Raw genomic sequence first — 12,673 nt, 5'->3', positions numbered from 1 at the left:
CCATTGGTAACTAAGCATTAAGCATTAAGGTCCTGCACAAATACCCTTACTTTACTGATTTGTGCAGGGAAGCTTTTTATTTCAAATTCCTTTAGTTTAACATGCTTAAAAACTCATATTCTCCCATCATTAGTTTGCTGTACTTAAGGTTAGACCTGAAATGCTCTAAATAAGTTTTGCCAATCTCATCTTCTACACATCATGAAATCAATTTAATGTTCTTTTGAATAATGTTTTGAATTATTCAAAACATTTTTGCACATGATTGCATTCAAATTTATGCTTTTTATGGACTTTTCGATTTGACAACATAGCACTGGTTCTCTCTGATATTTACCCTTCAAAACATCTCTGCATTACTCTGCTGCACAATGTCATTACATGCAAATTGGTCGAACCACTTCTCATTATCACTCAAGCACACTCCCTATTCGCTTGTTTATGTCCTACGCCAGTGATTTGTTCTCAGGTGAATTTTGATTTTCTCTAATGAAGGAGGATGTCTGATGGCGAACCGGTGACAGACGGGAAATGACCGCAGTCGACTGCTGGGAGGAAGAGACGAGTGGCTGCAGAGTGGAAGGTCGTGCAAGCACAACAGAGAAAGAGCATATTTCAGATTAACCAATTCTGACAAAAACTAAACAAATATGTTGTTCTCCTTGTATGTTATTCTGGTTCTAAGTCATGCAAACTGCATCTGATTTTAAGTGAAAGAATAAGCACAGTTTTGATCAGATGAACATCATTTCACTGTCTGAGCTTTCACATGCAAAGCAATCCATTCAGGTATCAGAACCCACCAAGCAGCCTCTCATATTCCAGAAATGTCTTTCTGTGGAAATTTTATGCCATCTGCTAAATCAGCCAATTACGTGCCAGGTGGCAGTAATGAAGAAGAAATCATCTCTTTATTTAAATGGAGATGGACCTCACCACAGAGTCCACAGGTCTCATACAGCAGCATATATATATATATATACATACATTCATACAAGTGTGAGATTTTAAGTTATTTAAATATGACTAAACATAAAATATAAAAACTAAGAATACAATTTGAAATATATTAATCTATAAATGAGTACAGGTTTTTTTTTCTTAGAGATAACAAAAAAAATTGCTCTTTCAGTTGCTGAAATTTGATTTAAACTATGTGTATGTGTTCAATTGAAATGACCTAGTCAAATCCAATCGTGGACCATAAATGTTCACAGAGGTTTTCCATCCTACCTGAATGAACTTGAGCTATTTTTTTTTCTACACTGTAACCAAGTTTGGTTGCAAACAAAACACACTGGAAGTCTAATACCACATAATTTTTTCAGCCACACGAATCATTTCAGGGAATGTCCCGGAGTGTTTGTCGCACTACCACGAGCCACCCCATGACATTTGTGCTGTGATTATGAAGCCCCCGTTTATTGCCTCTTATATTACTGTTATTATGAATAAATCAGGCAGGTCCGTGAAGCCGGGACAGAAAGTCAGACGGGTTACAGGGGGAAAGAGAGAGAAGGCCCGACCTAAAAGTGGTAATTGCCGGTGTAACAGTGTGTGCAGCCCCGCGGTGGCCTCGTAAGCGATCCGCTTTATTAGATCGGCCGGCATCGATCGTCGCTGCGCCGCGTTGACTAATCTCCAGGCGCAGCAGAGAGAGAGAGAGGGTGGATCGATGAGCCTGGATTCAATCATGTCTGGAAACAGAGAAGGTAATTTATTGTAATCACGGCTGGCTAAATTGGAAAACGTGAGAACAACGCGCCCGTGAGGTCCGCCTGAAGAACTACAACATGTGAGGAGGGAGCAGTGGGGACATCCTGGAGGGACGCTCGGTTAAACACGCAGCAGCTGGCCCGTCTCTGCACATAAAACACAGATTATTACGAGCCTGCTGGGTGACCTTCAGCTCTGTGTCCATGCTGCTGCACACACGGTGTCTTAAGACCTGATTTTCCTCACCTTTTCACATTATTCACAAATGCACTCCGATAACAGCTGTCTGTCTGAGCAGATTATTTGATTTAGAAACAAGACAAATGGATCAATGAATAAAACCCCCTGCTGGGGTGCTTGGGATATCCTGCAGATCTGTGTGAAATATGACAAAGGCCAAAAAGACACATGAACTGATGTTTTATTCAGCAGCTTCGAAAACACATTACCGTATCACACACTTTCTGTTCAGTCAGATAAACATAGTGTGGAGTTTTCTAATAGTCATAAAATCCAAAATGCTGTTTATGAGAATATTGTGAATGTTAATCAGACATCTGAATAATTACAGTGATAAAAACAACTCGGAACAGGGACGATTTCAGGCACGAGAGTTTCGTTCCTCTTCTTCATTCTCCAGGAGGTAGGCTGGCTTGTAGCGCGTCACGCCCCTCTCGTCCACCACCTGGAGGGCCTTGTTTCGGTAGGAGTTGTCCATACTGCCGAGTGATGTATACCTGCAGGTGGACAAAAAAAAGTTATGGGGGAAGAAAAGAAAATGTTGCTCAAAGCTGAAAAACCAAGAAGAAATAAGAGATATTTCTACCCTTTATCATACAGGATACAGTAGGGCACGTGTAACGTCCTCAAGAATGACCAGATGTCATGATATGTCCAGTCCTGTGAAGGAGCATGAAGGAGACATTTGATTAAACATCCGACTTGATTATGCTGTTCGGAAACCATCTTCTAAACTGGTTATAATTATTTCAGTAATACTTGGGATAGAAAACTCTGTTTGGCAATGGAAATATTTTTCATTCTCTTATTTTCTTGTTCCGCACTTAACCAGACCTGGAAAATCTGGTTTCATACTTTTTTAGAATGCCTAGAAAATATACGGAGAAAACTTCAAACTCATATTCTAAAGCTCACACAGGAAATAAATGTGGACATATGTTGATTGAGTTAATTTATTTTTTCAGCTGCACAGTGGCACAGTTGGTAGCACTGTTGCCTTGCAGCAAGAAGGTCCTGGGTTTGATTTTTTTTCCAGAAAAGTTGATTTTTCTGGAAAACAGAATAAGAAATCAGATTTTGATACGTAATTCTAGACCCTTATTCTGACTTGGAAAGTGAAATCTAATTTTATGTTTTCCAAATGTAGGGCCTGTGGTAATGACCACTGAGAATTGCAAACCTTAACAAGATACATTTCTGCATTAATATTGTGGGACTGAACACTTAAACACTGTTGGAACATATTTATATAAAGACACATGACTGTTTCTGTGAAACTATTAAAGTGGTCTTTAAATATTTAGGTTATCCCTGTAAACACTGAAGAAAAGCTGGAACAAAACTGAAAACTTGGATGCTAAACAATGGTTCACCAGTAAGTGCCTTTTTAATGACTAAAGTAATAAACTAGCCTCCTTGAGGGAAGAAAATTCTTTCTTGGTTTCTTTCTTTTGCTCAGGGAAAATAAAAAATGTACTTTTAAAAACACAGGGACACTTTTGTGCAACAGAATGTGTTATGATTGTACAAAAAAAATAAGTAAATAAAAATTCAAATGTGCGATAAATAGAAATTAAACAGCTGGAATTGGCATGAACATGGCTTACCAATAGCGGGTTGACTCTCATGTATTCCGGCCAGCCAGGATCAGTGGGGCACATCGGTGTGAGGGTGTGGGAATAGGGGTCACTTCTCCTGGTTCCCATCAGGACGGCTTTCAACTCCGGCCTTTTGTCATGCAGCTCGTTAAGAGCCTGCAGGATACTTCCCTCCACCGAGATCAACTCCAGGTCATATCTGTAAAAGATTGATGAGAATATTTGGACCAGAAGCATTGCTTGTCCTAAAACACTGTGTCTTCGCAGTGTATTAATACATTAAAGATTTTATTACCAAAATATTTAATGTATTTTATTAAGGATTTTTAGTAGAGCATTATGAAGTGGAAGAACTCCAATATGTGCTTTAAAGCTTTTTAGGTTCTGGCTGTAAGTTTGATGTTGTTGCTCAATGTTAAGGTGAATTTCCAGCCCAGCCACTCTTTTGTATTCATACTTAAATTAAACTGCACTCTGTTGTCCTCCGGTTACAAATTAGGAGACTGTATTTTGTTTATGTGTATTAGAGTAAAAAGGGATGAATATGAAAAACAAATCCAAAAGGCATAAAATAAAGGTTGCCATTTTAAAGTCACAACACGTGAAAAAGTTCAGCGGACACGAGTTCTGCAGCAAAGCACTTTAAAATCTGCAAAAGGGTAAAAATTGAAATTGCCCCAGAGAGAATAGACTAATCTGCCGACTCACTTTTTTGTTGTGTCTTGGAGGAATCGCTCCATCTCTGGGAATGGAGAAACGTTACGGATATACAGAGCTTTAACCTTGTCTTTCCCTTCTGGAAACCGCCTGAGAGTGGAAGGAAGAGAGAAATTGGACATCAAAGATAAACATCAGGACGACAACGGAAGATTAGATAAGACAATCTGTCAAATACAGTCAAGAATGTAAAGAAAAATAACCCCGTAAAAAGATTTTCTGTCTCAAAGCTTATCTGAGTCTTTTTAGATCAGTGGTGCTATTATGTTGTTCATTTTAATTCTCCCCTCTGTCTCTCCTCTCAGGTGTTGTGTATTTTAAAAACCCTCCTCCCGTTCCTCCTATCCTTTCCAGTTACCGTTTCACTGTAGAGTAGTACAAATGGAGCAGAGCCGTGCAGTCTTTGCCTCCATTGAAGCCAACGCAGACCTGCTCAGTTGAATACTGATCCAGTGCCGTCTCTATTGTTTTCAGCGCACACTTCACTTTCTCCCCCAATGCTGTGCCTGAGAAAAGAACTCCACAGTGAGATTATGGTTCGTAATCAAAAGTAAATAGGCATAAATCATTCATAATTCCTAAAGCTAACTGCAGGCTGTTTGACTTGTTTCATCATTCGGTCTCATAAAATATATCTTTTATAATAATCCACTATTATGTTCTTAATATTTGTTTCTCAATTTACTGGTCTCTAAACATCTAGCCTTTTACTATGCAGATGTGCACAAATATGTTGCCTCTGGTAAAAATAAATCTGAAAATTCCAACTTTTAATAGGAGAACATTTATTCAGCAAGGGGAAAAAAGCAATCAGATCATTTCAAATAATTGTGGCACACTTATTGGTACTACTAAAAAATCATAGAAAATGAAAGTAATGGAAATATTTTTATTCATAGCTTACTTTATATTTACCATAATTTCTATTAACTTAAATTCTCCAGGTAGGTCTGGGCCAGAACTAAAGATTATCATTTGGAAAGTAAATGTACTTAACATTAGATTCCCCCCCCCTCCCCCGAGTCTTTCAATGAGATATGTTTTAAGGTGTTTTTCACCTGTGCACATCTGCAGATTTAAAAACTGATGATAAGCATGAATCTATCCATCCATTTTCTGTACACCCTTGTCCCTAGTGGGGTCAGGAGGGGTGTTGGTGCCTATCTCCAGTGAAAGTTTGGGGCAAGAGGCGAGGTACAGCCTGGAAAGGTCGCCAGTCTGTCGCAGGGTTTTAAGCATGAATCATATATACTAATAATGGACATAAATGCAAAAAAGTAAAATAATGATACAGGTGTTAAACATTTTAAGTGCTAAAGCTATTGTCCTTCTCTGGGCTTCACAGGACTCACCGCTGTTGGCCAGTTTGTAGACCTCTGCAGGGGCAATAGTCACTGGGTCTTTGATTAAAGACACAACACTTCCTTTGGGCAGCTGATCAACCAGTTGACCTCGGGCTTTGTCCACCTCTTCCTGGCTGTCCGAGTCCAGAACCAGTCTGACTTTGCAGTAATTACTCAACCAGTCGGGGTAAGAACCAAGAGCCACCCTTCGGCCCCAACTGGCCTGCAGTTTGGTGAGCACAGGTGCAATCTCTGTTTCGTCTGCATCTACAAACACCTGAAATGGGCATGTTTAGTTAGTTCAGTCTAAAAACAGTAAAACACCAGGGTTCTTTTTTTTTTGTTGTTGTTGTTATTTTTATGTTGTTGTAATAAACAGCTGTGGGGAGATGTTACCTCACGAGAGTGAAATGTGGTTCCTGAACTAGCAAAGAGGTGCTCCAGCCCTGTGAAGGCCAACTCCATGAAAGACGGGGTCCCTGGAAACACGTACACATTACGCACACTGACCTGCAAGAAGACGGGCAAAATGTTAGAAGGAAAGATACGTGCAACAATGGCTGCAACTAATTTAGTCAAAATATACATCTTTACTATGATTACTCTCAGTCCAATTTTAAAAGCAATTTCCAGAGTTATAATGCAAAATAACTTCTGCCTCTCCAGCAACAACCTGTTGTCTTACTTTCTTCTGTTAAAGATATTTCCTTAAAATATATTTTAGTGCTGACAGAGCTGGCAGGATGTCACTCTGGAAACCTGATTATGCAAAAATCTGACTGCACACAGGTTCGATACAGAGTTTATAATTTCAAATTTTTCCAAACTTAAGTTTTCTAAAACTTCACTCACTTTTTTAAGAACATTTTTTAACCAACTTATATCTTAGTGTCATCTATTTCTGAAGCATTTAAAATTTGTACTTAAAATATATATTTTAGAAAATGAATTCTGAAAATGAAATGAATTTATATTACGCTAAGGTTTTATTTCTATATGTAACCTAAATGCTTTTTAAATCAATGGTTTCAGTTCCGTTTATGATTAAAAAACAATGTCTTTTGGTGTCCAAAATCGTGTTTCATGGAATCCTAAAGTTGTGTCTAACTAATTTTGGTGGAGCCTTATGTTTAATTGCATAAATCTCTTCACTAACATACTCCAGGAGGATGTAGTGTAAAAGCAGAGGATGAATGTAAGAAATAATATCCAAAGACCCACTGTAAAGTACAGTGGAGGATATGGAGTGTTGCATGCTACTCTTTCAACAATCCGAGGAACATTGTTCAAGTGCAGACCATCACTAGGTCGTTCAGCTGGAAAAATGTTTTCAAAACTTATGATCAGTACAGAAATTGTTCACAAGACACATCTAGGGTTGTGGTGATCTCAACCCTGGACCTACAAGACCAAATATCTGAGACAGAAGATGAAGAAAAGAGAGCAGGAGCAAGTCCCCAGGACTCTGGATAATCTATAAATACGAAGCAAAGAGGGAAAGACGATTTCTCTCTCTGCATGCTCCAATCCTACCGGAGAAGACCAAGTGATATTCTACTGACACTAATCATTTACAGACATGTTTTCTTCTTTTGATTGTTATGGTGTTATTCTTTTATCCTGAGCTCACTTACCACTGGGTAGCGCTGCCGTTTTCCAGTCTGAGGGTCGATCCCATAGTTAAGTTTAGCTGACCGAGGCACCATGGCTAGCTTCATGGCCGGGCTGTCTGTGTCCGTCACTCCGAAGAATTCTTCAACCAGCTGGGTGAGATCTGGATGGGGATAGACCTCCTCCTGGAACGCTGCGGCAATGCTTTCAAAGGTGATATCATCATGAGTGGGGCCCACACCTCCTGACGTTATAAGGTGGGTGTACTGAGAGGAGAGGACGACAACCTCCTTAGCTATGACCTCATGTATATCCGGTATGACTGTTATACGCTGCACTGACACTCCGAGTCTTCTGAGAGCTCGAGTTAGGAAGGTGCTGTTGGTGTCCACTGTGTGACCCTGAAAGAGATGCAGAAGTTAGTTTCCAACCCAACTCCGACGACAAACTCAAGGACTTTTCAAAAAAAAAAAAGAAGTCTTGTCTGATGAAATTCAAGGACCCACAGTAGGTCTGTCTGGATGGTCAGCCCTGACACTGACTGAATCAAAGACTTCATGTTTAAATCATTATTGTTTCAAGTTGTGGCAGGCTTGTCGTTTTAAGACAAAGCATCACTGGCTCATCAAACAAGTTTTGCAAGGTTTTCTCGGAGTTATGACAAGCCAACTTTGCTGAGGATGACAGAGTTTATGTTTAGAATATCAAGTACATCAAAGCCTATAGATTTGTTCAAGGAAAACATCCAAAACATGTCAGAAATGTTACTCTCAATTGTGTAAACCGAATTAAAAAATACTACCTTGAGTATCTCATCTCCTATGATGAGAATGGCGGCTGTCGGAGCGTCAGCGCTGACTGAGGAGGATGAACTGGCGCCCTGGCTGTTAGTGGACATGGTTGCTTTGCTGAGCTGTGCTGCCAGTCTCCTCACACGCACCACTGCTCTGTTCAGACCAGGTATTGAAAAGCTGAGAAGCACAGAGCAACAATACAGAAGAAAGTCTGGGAATATCAACATTAAATAAAGCTAAAAAGCTTGTCAGGTCAATTAGGAAAAAAATATGATGTACAGTGCCATCCAAAGATATTCATACCTCTTTAACATTTCAAAGTTTTGTCACAAAACTTATGTTTATTTTTCCATGACTTTATGGGATGGAACAATAATAATAGTTGATGGAAAATTATACATGAATTTTGTATTTTTGATACTATTAAACTCCCGACAAAGTGCGATATGGGTATTCAGTACCCTTTACTCTGATGCATCTAAATAAAATCCAGTGCAGAAAACTACTTTTAGAAGTCACCTTCTTGATAAACAGGGTCTACCTGTGTATTCATTTCCAACGGTTCTGTGAAGGACTCAGAAATTTGTTGCAGAACATTACTGAACAAATAGCACTGTGAAGACAAAGCAGCAAAAAGGAAAGGACAGTGGCAAAACAGTTGAAAAGCAGAAACACATTTGCAATCAATTTATCATGAAGAGGCCAGTGATAACTCTGGAGGAGCTGCAGAGGTCTACAGCTCAGCTGTGATTATCCGTCCACTGGTATGCATTCCACAAATTTGTCCTTCACGGAAGAGTAGCAAGAAAGCCCTAAGAAATTCCTGATGGAAGTTAAAATGTGAAAATGTTCAAGGAATTATGAATACTTTTGGAAGGCACTGTACGTCATCTCAATGTACACTTTACCCCTCTGTCCAAAAATATTAATAATTTATAATAATCACATGATGACCCCATGTGGACAGAAAATGATGCTTACATCAACATGGATCCACATGGAGCATCTAAAATTATTCCAATGAAGTTCAGGCCCTCTTGTTCTTCATAAATTGTCACCTACTAAGAAGTATCTTTGTGGGATGATTTTAAAAGAGAATAGCAGAGAGACAAAAAAAAACAAGGAAGAAATATTGTGATTAAGGAAGGCATTTCAGCTGCACAGAAGAAATGCTGCAAAGCATCACAGATCTACAGGCAAAGACTAGATTTTCACTTAATCAAATATGCATCGTCTCCTGTCTGTTTCGAAGCAAATTTCCCGAATCTTATTGTAAAACATTATGAGTTATTTTACTTTTCACTGGATATTAGCCTGCATCTTTATCGCACATATTTCAGTTATTTTCGCAATGACTTAGCCAACAATAATTTCATAATTTAGACCAATAATTAACAAACTTGTTCTTGCAGTCTAATGTATCTTTGAAGTCAAGCATGAACGTGAACTAATGCACACAGTTTAGTTTAGCTACAAACTACCACAATCTTCAAATAAACCGTTTCGCAATTTATTCACAGATTTGACTTACCTGAGATAAGCCTCGCTGTTAGATGATTAATTCGCCTCCTGTAAGCACAAACAGCAAGCAATAAGTACGCTAACATGCCGTTTTAACACATGTATTTAACTGCCTTTCAACAATATACTCTACTTACATCCATTAGTTCATTCCAGAGGCACGCTCGCTGCAGTTTTGTGAGGACTTAATTAAACTCTGAAATTAACATTTAAGATATAGGGAACTTACCCTCAACGTGACATGTCCTTCTTACGTACGTATCCTTACAGTTATGACGACATGACGTTCAAGATGAAGCGACTAATCACAATCAGGAAAGCGTCACTTGACAAGCTATCGTTATTATGGAGGTGGACTTTAGCAGTTAGCAATTTCATGTACGCGGAAATCGTTGTTTTACTTCAGCGAAAACATCCTACATATAGAATGCTATTAAACTCAATAAACATCTAAATTACCATGCACGTTGAGCGCCTACTTTCTCCATCATAACGGATACGAGAGAATGCTATAAACTGCTAAAGATGCTAAATGCTGCACCCGCTTCTTCTCTGAGTTCTAAATGAGTTCTTCACCTTGTGCGCCCCCAGTGGCGAAAAAAGTCAGGCCTGAACCATATACTGTAATTTTATAAATAATAAAATAAAAATCTTAAAACCATAAGTACACGGTGGTTGTAACATATAACCACCGTGTTATATGGTGGTTATATCTCTCTCATACATAGAGAGAGAGAGAGAGAGAGAGAGAGAGAGAGAGAGAGAGAGAGAGAGAGAGAGAGAGAGATTTATGTAAGCAATTGATATAAAAAACATTGAAAATCAAATGAGATTTAAACTTCAAGGACTTCTTCAGGTAGCTACTGACAATTGAGACACTATCGGAGGAAATATTAAAAAAGATTAATTTAAGTGATGTGGAATCTGGTATAATTAAGATGTTTATTTCTGCAAATGAATCAAACTTGGGGAAGAAAGTAATTTCTAAATTGTGCACAGGATTTGGAAAATTTGAAAAAAAGCAACACAACAAATGAGATGGGAAAAATATACTAACTGTGGGCTTTCGCAGGAGAACTGGGTGGAGATATGTTGGCAACAGTGGAAAACATCTTGTTTCCTTTCGTGGAGACAGTTTGGCTGGAAGAATACTGTAAGATATTTCAGTAAACCAGCATGAAGAAAATACCAAAAGACAAGATGTTGGAGGCAGTGCAGAAAAGACGGAGCGGGTCACTTCCATGTGTTTTGGGATTGTGCCTACATGGTACCCTATTGGCAGGATTCAAAGAATTGTATGGATAAGGTTCTGGGGTGAATATTCCACTCACATTTGATGCTATGTACATGGGAAGAGGGATGGAAAGATTAACAAGAGCAGCTGATAAATATATGTATAGTATCAAAAAGCCATTTCTAGGAAATGGTTGAAGGCAGAAGCTCCTAAAAGGGAAGATTGGGTTGACGTAATGCATAATATTTATATTATGGAAAGGCTGACTTTTTCCATCAGATTTGAATCAAGAAAATTCAAGACTTATTGGAAAAATTGGCAGGATTTTATTTCACCATGGAGAGCAGACTTTGTTGATTAATATTGTGGGTTTGGGTTCCTTTATAGAGCTACAAACTTTAAATAGTTTGCTTACAGTTAATTTCCAATGAGAAGAGATTTAAAATTGTGATGACTTGGAAGAGAATAATGGACAAAAAAAAAAACAACTAAGTTTGATTTTTTTTCTTCTTCTTGTTCTTTGTTCTCTTTTAAATTTTAATTAACAAGTGTAAGGGTAGATTGGGTGATGTCGAGACTAGCAAAGTTGTTGTGTCCAATGCAGGCACAGAATGTATGTGCAGCTTCCCTTGGATGACATGTATGGAACATTTGGAAAAAGGAAAAAAAACAACTATAAAGTCTGTATATTTTTACACTTGTATGGAAAAAGAATGTTAAATAAATATTTGCAAATTATATAAAAACAAAAAGAAAATCAAGTGAAATGTATCAGCAAAATAATTTCTGTTTTTTATTTCAAATAAATAAAATGCTTGAGGAAAATACATTGAGGTACTGTTTTAATCTGGACGTGCTGTTTAATAGTGAAAGTAAAGAGAAGAGTTAGTTTGTAATTCCAAATTTGGCATATTTGGGATGCCAGATTTATTACTTCCAAATGCTAAAAGATGTACAATCAGTATACTAAATTAATCATGCTTATCTGGTCCTCCAGCTTCTTATCTTACTGTAATATTACTAAGGAGAGCTGCACTTCATTTTTGTGTGGGAATGTCCAGTAGTTTTTATTTTTATTTTAATTATTTTTTTTATTTATTGCACTTTTTCACTCTTCAACTTGAAAGTGCATTATGGACCAAGCAACCTTCTTACATACTTATGACTACCTTTTGTCTTTTCTGAATGTCGGTAGTCTCGTACAAATGTATCTCAATACAACAGAAACACCAAAAGAATTCTATTAAACTAAATTCAAAAAGTGAAAATTGTATTACGTATAAACATTGCACACAGTAAACTTTATCTGTTTACAGCCGATGAAAACCGAGAATTCAGTTTCAGTTCTCTGCAGTTGTTTTTGGCCTTGGTTCTTTCTGCATAGGTTTATTCTTGTTCTTCCTGCTACAGTCCAAAAATGTGACCAGTTAGGTTAACTGGTCTCTCCAAATTGTCCGATGCGTCTCTATAATGCACTGTGATGAACTGATGACCTGTCCATGGTGTACCCCGCATCTTGCCAAATGAGTGCCAGGAGAAGTGGGTATATAGACAATGATGGATAGACAATGAAGCATTTATAATTAAAACTGCTAATTTAAAAAAAACTGTTAAGGGTTTTCTTGGCAGATGCATTGATGCTGCGGTATTAAACTTTTAACTTGTTTTAGTTCATGAAACTGAACGGAAAACGGAAGGAAAAACTTCCAGTAGGGAACAGAAATCACCCAACAGTTCAAGTAAAACTGCCTTTGGCCACTATTTCTATTTTACGCAACCTGGAAACCGGTCCAGGACCAGGTGCAACGCAGCAGCCAAACACACACCCACACACACAGGAACCGCGGCCAGATGACGTCGCCATTTTTTCGCGGAAGTGGCTTCAGTCGTGACTGTTGA

General features: G+C 38.3%; 1 protein-coding gene across 7 annotated transcripts; it reads right to left on the bottom strand.

The window, feature by feature from the left end:
* Positions 1–2,120: 2,120 nt before the first annotated feature.
* Positions 2,121–10,084, bottom strand: flad1 (flavin adenine dinucleotide synthetase 1). 7 transcript variants are annotated; one of them, XM_055048151.1, is made up of 12 exons: positions 9,678–10,084; positions 9,551–9,588; positions 9,001–9,091; positions 8,028–8,196; positions 7,249–7,626; positions 6,011–6,124; positions 5,624–5,891; positions 4,630–4,777; positions 4,263–4,361; positions 3,564–3,753; positions 2,543–2,616; positions 2,121–2,453 (listed from the first exon to the last, which is right to left on the bottom strand). In XM_055048151.1, exons 3-12 carry the CDS (start codon positions 9,006–9,008, stop codon positions 2,318–2,320), a joined length of 1,584 nt encoding a protein of 527 aa, XP_054904126.1. In that variant the 5' UTR covers positions 9,009–9,091; positions 9,551–9,588; positions 9,678–10,084; the 3' UTR covers positions 2,121–2,317. The 7 variants fall into 7 exon arrangements, with proteins under 7 accessions (XP_054904126.1, XP_054904128.1, XP_054904127.1 ...); XM_055048153.1 differs by having other exon boundaries at positions 8,028–8,172; XM_055048152.1 differs by having other exon boundaries at positions 9,770–10,084.
* Between the last annotated feature and the right edge of the window lie 2,589 nt (positions 10,085–12,673).

The sequence above is a fragment of the Poeciliopsis prolifica genome, unplaced genomic scaffold, assembly GCF_027474105.1.
Source record: "Poeciliopsis prolifica strain line A6 unplaced genomic scaffold, Auburn_PproV2 SCAFFOLD026, whole genome shotgun sequence".
Lineage (NCBI taxonomy): Eukaryota > Metazoa > Chordata > Actinopteri > Cyprinodontiformes > Poeciliidae > Poeciliopsis > Poeciliopsis prolifica.
Note: the sequence above shows the minus strand (reverse complement) of the source record. Positions and strands in the feature narration are given on the sequence as shown.